Source organism: Vigna umbellata, chromosome 10 (genome assembly GCF_029865625.1).
Source record: "Vigna umbellata cultivar VRB3 chromosome 10, Vumbellata_1.0, whole genome shotgun sequence".
NCBI classification, from domain to species: domain Eukaryota; kingdom Viridiplantae; phylum Streptophyta; class Magnoliopsida; order Fabales; family Fabaceae; genus Vigna; species Vigna umbellata.
Window position 1 is genome coordinate 13530421 of NC_142174.1, and position 8443 is coordinate 13538863.

Below are 8443 nucleotides of genomic sequence, written 5' to 3' on the forward strand. Positions count from 1 at the left end.
GTTGGTTGTATGGAAATATTGTTTGTTTTCTGGAATCTGGCAGAATTTGTCTACAACAGAGGAAGACAGGGATTATGTTACATTTTATTGGTCGCAGGTTCTGGTCTAATCTCTTCACAGGAGATAAAAGTCAGTTTGAAAGTGTTGAGTGAGGATGTCTTCTCCGTCATTATTGGAGTAATTGTTTTTTTATAACATATCTTTACTTTACCTGAAAAAATATAAAGGGAATACGGAAAGCCTTAACCAAACTTAAAAGTTGAAATTGGGAAATGCTCTGCCGAATGCAAATATGGTGGGTAGGTATGAATTTTTAGGTCAATTTCAGTTTTGATGACCCCATAATGGAAGCTTGCAAACAGACTATTGTTTCTCGATACCTATTTTACCTCAATTTTCTTTCATTGCATTTTCTCCAAGTTTTTATATAATAATTTTTTTATAAAGTAGAATGTAAATTGTAGTCAGAAGTTGCTCGTGTCTCCAGTTTAGGCGGATATGTAAATGTTTGTTTAACGGGATGTTTCAAATGAGGTCTCTGTTTAAAATGAGACATCAGAACACATCACAGTAATCTTTTGACCATCATTGTGGTAAAATGAAACTATTCAGATTAAATTCACGATATTCTTATTTTCCTTTGTAGTTCACAGAAAGATATATTCTAAACTGCAATCCCATGTCTGGTGGTATCATGTGCAAAATGTTCTCCTGTGAACTTTGTTCTCAACTCTTCTACTTCCTATTCAAATTAAAGCTCATGTGTAGATGGTATATGGTTTTTTAGGCCTTCACTGTACATCTGCATTCGTAAATTCCTAACATTTGAGTATGGTTTAGAAATTCTGGTTAAGGAAGTTGTAAGTTCGTTCTTCAATGTATTTGATCCAAATTCACAAAATTTTAAAGGAAGATAATATGAAATTTATCATTTTCTGTTGGGCTAATTTCTAAACCTCATTAACCATAGTGTTCATGTAGTGTAAATGATATATGCATTACAATTTTTCAAGCGACTGGTAAACTGTTCATGTATGAGAGGAAGAAGATAAAAGGAAACATAAACGGAAAAGGAAAGGAAGAAAGCAGGTGACTGATTTGAAAATAATTTTATCTCCTTATTCTATTTTAACTAGCGAAAAATATGTTATGTTCACTTTTTTATTGTTAGTAATTAAATGATTATTAAAGAAAATAAGATTATAAGATAATTATTTTAGTTTAAAAAATAATTACATTTAAATTTTAATTTTAAATTAATTATTTAAAGATAAAAATTGGAAAAAATAATTATTTTATTTTCAAAAGATAACTTAAAAAGTAAAGTTAAAAAAATTGTGTATTAATAATATAGATGTTGATGGTTGCTATAATTTAGTTTCATTTCTCATTTTAAAGAGTGTTCTCATTCCACACGTCCTCTTTAATATTTTAATAAATGCATTGGTATTTTCGGCTGACAAACACAGTGCAAGAGAAGGGTAGGGTGGGGATGGGAAGGATTTTTCGATCAATAGTTAAAAAAGAAAATTAACTTTTAAATATTTGCAGATTTAATTGAAGTAACATGCCTGGTTATTAAAATCGTTAATAAGTTAGCTTTTACCCTATCAATTGATATTAGTTATATTTCCCTGAAATCATTAAAATTTGCTTTGTTGATGATTTATTTTAAAAAGAACTAAGAATTAGTTGGATGGATTTCTAGTAGTAGTCTTATTCTAATATATGCAGTAGTAAAGAAATATAAATGTTAAATTAATGAAAATGATGTTTTATAATTTTTTTAAATTCTTATTTTAATTATATTTCAATATACAAAAAATGAATTGAAAAAATGAAGCAAAAGATTAAATAAATTGCTGACATTTAATGTAAATCATTAAACCTTTCAAAAAAAAGTATAGAAAATTATTTTTAAGGACTTCAATAAATTAAAAAATTCTATCTCTAAATAAAGTTTAAGGAATGATTGGAACAAAATTGAAGTTTAAGGAGTTTATTTTTAAATGAGATCGAATTTAAAGATTAATTAAGACAAATTAAAGTTTAGGATGTTTAAGTGTACAAAGAAAAGTTGAAGGGATTAAACTGTCGAGTATAATGAGATAAAAATTATACAATGACTCTTTCCTCTGGAAAATATAACGATGTCTTTTCATTAAAAAGATTGATAAAAATATCAAGAAAATAAAGAATATTCTTAAGCGAAAAAGATATTAATGAAATAAATGTAATTTACTGAAATAAATTTATGACTTCACAAAAACTCATTGTGTTGTTTTTACAATTTAAGCCACTTGACACATTCATACCACCCAACTTTATCCTTTGAGAAACTTGACATATATAATGTGTGAAATCATATTCTTTTGGTAATGATATTCAAAACAAATAAATTTTCTATTACATTGCATACATGTCTGGGTCCAAATTAGATAAAAAAAATTGGTACAGATAATTATCTTCTGACAAAATGATACATTTAATATATATTTTTTTGTTAATCCAACCATTGCATTAAGAGAAAAAAATTAACTCTCCCTTTTAGATATAAATTTTGGAAGACGATAATTAAAATGAGAACCATAAAGTAATGTTATCTTATTTTTGGAAGACGACAGTCCTGTGTAATTTAGATTGTACCAACTAAATTATCCTAAAGTCTTTCGACTCACCCTCTCCATTAATATTTTATGGAGCACAACAATATATTATATTTCTCCTCTCGTACACTTATACTTAGACCAAATAAGGTGATCATTTTCCTTCCCCTCCTCTTCCCTTCTTTGAACCCAATTCACTGAAAGACTAACAATATTGAAGGGGTATGGAAGTTATCCAAGAGAAAAATTTAAAGTAAAATTGTAAGAAAAGCACACTCGATAAAATCCTCCTAGACAACATGACCTCTAGATCTTGTAATGCCTACCACAATGTTGGAGGAAAAGCAGAAAGTTCAATAAAAAAAAAGGGGAAACAAAAAACACTCGAGGATTCGAATTATAAGATTTTTATCCATTCATGAAGAGCCTAGAAATGCTCATCTGTGGAGCTAATTATTTTTCCCTCCTTTCAAGGGCCATCAAAAAAATTGAATGAAGTTTGTAACTCCGATCACTTTTCTAAAAATGAACACAAGCCTCACGGTTTGAGGGCTACACCCAATCCAAACCTGGGTTTTTTATCCAGGGCCTTGGTGTCGATCTCACCAGAAATAGTCAACACTGATTTTGGTATGATCTCATGCTGCAAGAGGGCGCCAAGATGTCCTTGATTGTTGAACCTTGCTTTGACCTGTGTCAGAGGGTCAACAGCAAAAGACCCTCCCACTGTAAGAATGTTCTCATTTGTGGAGAACTTTCTAGTGACCTCTGCAACAGCAGCACTCTTCTTCAATAGGTCCAGATGATGGACGTATGATGCTTTAATGCTGTCACCCTTGTCACCTCTGTTTGGGAAGTACGTGTTAAATATCAATTTGTTACGCTTATAACATGATTACATTGCTAGATGTTTGGAAAACAATTTTTTTAGGTAAAAGCAGCTTACAGGATTATTGAAGCAGATGAATCTGCTTTCGTGACACTAATCCCAGCAGTGTATTTAGTAAAACGACCAGATGTAGTGTCATAGCCTGCCTCACCACCGAAAGCAATGCTTGGGGTACCAACGGTAGCAGAAACATCAATGACAGGGGATTGATTCAAAGCAAAAGCGGTTGTCAAGGTAGCATGGTCATGGAAGTATTGAACCTCTAGCTGTCAAAAACCAATCAGACAATTTTTTAGAAACGATGCCTAGCAGTTAGTCAAATTTCCCAGCCAGAAGATGCAAGTTTCTATACCTTGCCAGAATTATAATCAGGCAGCTTAATCGAAGCAATAGTCTTGGTGGACGGAATAATGTCAGTGAATGTGAGGGTTGTGGAGATCTGGGAAAAAAGGAGCAAGTTAACAAGATGATTTACTCAAGAGCATACTCAATAGTAACCTTAAAAGAAAAAGTAACCCACAATGGATGCCGTGTCAAGTTTAACATCAATAATAGTGTTCTTATACTTGTACAGTGCTGCCACATCCCCAGTCGAGAGTCCTCCTTTCTTCACAGCAGTTGAAGTGAGCGCCTGAAAGAAGAAAAAGTAAGTCAGATTGAATTGAACACTACACATCTATTGCTACTAGCAGGTAGCCATGTGCGCTGTTGCACACGCATAGCATTAGAAAGACGACCATGACAACAAAAATTAAAGCAGCAAGACAAAAATTTAAAGCAGCCATGCAGTTTGCAACAGGCTAAACAAAATTCCAAAGGATCTATAAGAGAAGTCAAAAGATCATATCAGTACCCCCATGTCAATCTTATATTATCTTAGTGGGTTACAGGAATTGAATCTTCATCCTCTCTATCAGTCAGATATCACCTTACTTTCACATTAATCCAAGTAATTGATCATTTAGTTTCTCAATCGTATACTTTCAATCTCTTAGATATCAGAAATCAAATTTCAACCATCAGACAATTTCTTCAAACCCCTACCCCCAACTATCAACCTTTCTTTGATGACCTTTTTCATGCACCATCCAGTCACCGGATACTTTATACCTAAAGGTGCGCTACTTGTTTTGATAATTCATGTTCTGTATCCCCTAGTAGATATCTTAAAACGCTTGTCATTATGTTAGGTTTCTGATCAAGAAACCTAAAGAAAATCACTCTAACACACCCAGACTAACACACCAGGATGACTCTATAACTCCTCTTTGTATTATCAACAGCAAGGAAATAGCCCAACACCTGTTCTTCCGATACGCCCCAGGTTTGCCCTACCAGTATTTCGAAATCGCGAACGAACTCTTCCACGGTACCCTCCTGTCGCAGGGTTGCCAATCGTTCGAACACCGTCCCCCGGAATCCGCCTCCAAAATGATTGACCATGGCTGCCTTAAGGCCTTCCCAAGAACGGTTCTTGGCCTTTTCTTTCCAAAACTTAAACTAGTAAGTCGCACTGCCCTCCATGCTAAGATACGCGAGCTCCACCTTTTCTTCTCCCGTCACTTTCTGTATATCGAAAAAACGCTCCGCCCTATTGATCCAACTAAGGGGTTCCAACCCTTCGAATGTGGGAAAATCCACCCGTTTCCGCCACGGTCTCTGATCTTCCTGGCGATCGTCGACCCCTCTGCCTCCAACATGCTCCTCTCGTCGCCGTGGATTCTCGTTGACGAAGCTATCATCTGACTGCCCCTCCGTGCTATTAACCTGCAGCCCCAGTATCCTCATTATCTGTTGTAAGTCCCTTCGTACTGCGGCAAACTCCGCCTTCATCCCCTCCATAGTGATCTCAATTGCCTCCAATCACCCCTCCGTACTTCTCTCCATTATCGTTTTCATGCCCAATTTGGATCCGGAAGGTCGGACCAAATGTTAGGTTTCTGATCAAGAAACCTAAAGAAACTCACTCTAACACACCCAGACTAACACACCAGTCTGACTGTATAACTCCTATTTGTATTATCAACAGCAAGAACACAATGTACAATGAACAATTGAGAGCTTAACCTCCCCCATAAGAATAATAGTTTCCTGTTAGAATTCTACTAAACAACCAACTAACTCCACATAGCTATTCAATAGCTATTTATACAATCGAATTCCCGCCCTTCCTAACTGCTAAGGCAGTTAGGCATTCAAAGTTTTATTCCTTCTCTCATATACCCTCCATCTCCTAACACATTATGTCTACTTGTAAAAAAAAATAAAATCATCAGCTTTAATAGAATATATCAGAATTCTGAAACTGGGTACACAAAAACACAAAACTAGCATGAACAGCAAGATAAATTTTATCAGTAATCAATAACTGTCAAGAATTTCCCCTTTTAATATAGCTTGTAACACTTGGATCCAAATTTCACTTACATATGATTCCAAATTCATACTACTTCTTGCATCAAACTTATGGTAGATGACATCAATTCTCTTCTGCACAAACCTACGTGCACACAAGAATCAATCAACCCTTCCCGTTCACATTAGTTAGTTAGATACCTATGATACTGTTATATCAGTTAGTTAGAGATCTGTAATTCTGTTAGCACATTCATTAGTCCGTATAAATAGTCAGTTGTAGTCTCAACGATATTCTTATGAGACTGTGAGTCTCCCCCTTTTCTAATATCACTGTTTAACTGTTTATCATACGAGTCTCTCCCTTTTCTAATATCACTGTTTCACTGCTTATCATGAGTCGCTCACTTTTCTAATATCACTGTTTAACATGCACTCCAATAAGATCCAAACATACAATCTCTTTTTTGTTTTTCTCCACGTATTGTTCATACAGTCCTATTCCCCAGTCACCATCCATTAATTAAGATTTTGATAAAACAATGATGCTACAATGGGATAAAGATTGATTTCTGTACAAATAACTTCATCAAATAATAGTTCATTGGAACTCATAAGTCAGATTGCCTGTTATGAAAGCCAAATGCTCCGTTGTATGATGCCGTATTAGCTGATAATTGATAAGAACCCTCGTATGTCAGACTGCATATTTTGAAGCCAAATGTCCCTTTCTAATGGACATAATGGACAGTTGAATTTTATTTTTTTCTGGGATAGAATAGGAAGATTGACCACTTCTGAGGTATGAGTTCTCATATAAGACAAAACCTAAAGGCTTAATGTTTGTGGGTCTTGATTTTCTTATATACCACTCAACATTTTCATTTCTAATCCAGTTGAGCTTTCAACTCATACTTGGATTCTTAACCGTCTCTCTCACAAGTGCGAGCTGGGTTTTACAACAGGCTTCTATCACAATAGGACATACCTGTTCTACTCATTTATCCCAACACAATTCCACGGACCCTTAATGTGGTTGGGTCTTACTACACTGGGGACATACTTGTCTCCATCTTAGTCAGGCGCTAAGGATGGCAATGCAGGCTGTCACGACCCATTTTGACCCACAAAAAGCAGGTTAGGCTAGGCCGCCCCACATAAGAATATTGACTTGCCCAAATAATAATCGGTCCATGGGCCTGTGAGCCAACCAACATAAAAATCTTGAAAAAAACTTCATACAAATAATGTAACAATAATATTGTTTTAATGTTTCACATCTTTGTTGGAACTCATAAGTTTATCATTGACAATAATCGAAATAAACTAAATAAACATAAAGATTGAGATTTACATCAAATAAATATGTTTTCATGAACAAAAAAAAATTATTGTCTAAGTTAAAAAAAACTATAGCAATTAATCGATGTTAAAATGCAGATTAAAAAAATGACTTAGAGTTTCAAGTATAGAACGGAGGAATTACAAAATAAAAAAATAAAATAAAAGAGTTCTGTTTGACTTAAAATTAAAATATGATAATTATTTTTTTGGGTTAAGCGTGCCAGCCCCATCATTGGCTCATGCGGGCTGCCATTCCTATCGAACATCAAGACCAGTCCGTGGACTCTGATACAGGTATTTGAAAATATTTTAGTGAGATAAACCAGGGAGATTGACCACTGTAAGGTATGAGTTGCCCAGATAAAATACTTGACATCACATTCCACATAAAACCTTAAGGGTTAATGGTTATTGATTTTCTTACATACCACTCAACTTTTGGAAGTTTCAGCTTATACTTGTATTCCTAATACGGATTAGGAGGAAGCAAAAAAAAAAAAAAGAACTCACAAAATGAATAGAACGCATCAAACAGATTCAGACAGAATAATTTTAACTATCCAACATCCTCGATTTCCTTTTATTTTTAATTTTGCAAAAGGGAAGAATCTGTCTACCCTATACGATTAACTTCACGTACTGACAATGTAATGCGGAATCGACAAAAATACAAATTAAAATAAGCGAACTGGAGATAAACGACTTTTACCAAAAAAAAGTCAATACAACAGGTAATCAAGGATTTTAAGGAACGAGCAACTCTCATCAGCAACCTTGTAGTGCGAATAAATTAATTTTCGCGTATAGCATCGCATTATATCTTGACCACAATACCTCACATACAAAAATGTAATTGACGATAAATCGTACACATACAAACAATATATTATTTATAATGGAAGTTCGAAGAGCTTACAACTCCGGCGCTGCTATAGGATGAAACTGTGAGTTTCCTATCGGAGGTGTAGTCCTTAGTCAAAAGATCTACAAGCAATAACAAATCAAAACTGCTTAGTTTAATTTTTCTTCGATCGATAAAAGCGATGAGGAGGAATGAATAACGAAGAATGTTAGAGAGCGTGTTCGTTCACCTTTGGCTTTTTTGCCGATATCGGTGAAGAGACCAGGTCCCTTGCTCATTTTCGATTTCAGAGAGAGATAGAGAGATCTTGATGCACTACGCTTCACGAAACAGGGTGTGGCGAGGAAATGACGCCCTTTTTTCACGTTTTTATTTTAAACGTGAAAT

The 8443-nt window shown here is 34.6% G+C and overlaps 1 protein-coding gene across 1 annotated transcript; it reads right to left on the bottom strand.

The window, feature by feature from the left end:
* Window positions 1-2976: 2976 nt before the first annotated feature.
* LOC124829923 (mitochondrial outer membrane protein porin 2) lies at window positions 2977-8443 on the bottom strand. Its single transcript, XM_047303510.2, has 6 exons — window positions 8286-8443; window positions 8111-8178; window positions 4016-4126; window positions 3848-3934; window positions 3553-3761; window positions 2977-3451 (listed from the first exon to the last, which is right to left on the bottom strand). Exons 1-6 carry the CDS (start codon window positions 8332-8334, stop codon window positions 3145-3147), a joined length of 831 nt encoding a protein of 276 aa, XP_047159466.1. The 5' UTR covers window positions 8335-8443; the 3' UTR covers window positions 2977-3144.

Excerpts from the sequence above, each read along its gene's own strand:
- LOC124829923 (XM_047303510.2), bottom strand. The coding sequence starts at position 8,334 with ATGAGCAAGGGACCTGGTCTCTTCACCGATATCGGCAAAAAAGCCAAA. Across the intron at positions 4,127-8,110 it reads CCTATAGCAGCGCCGGAGTT|GCGCTCACTTCAACTGCTGT; the intron begins GTAAGCTCTTCG and ends TTCTTCTTTCAG. Across the intron at positions 3,452-3,552 it reads TCATCTGCTTCAATAATCCT|AGGTGACAAGGGTGACAGCA; the intron begins GTAAGCTGCTTT and ends CTTCCCAAACAG.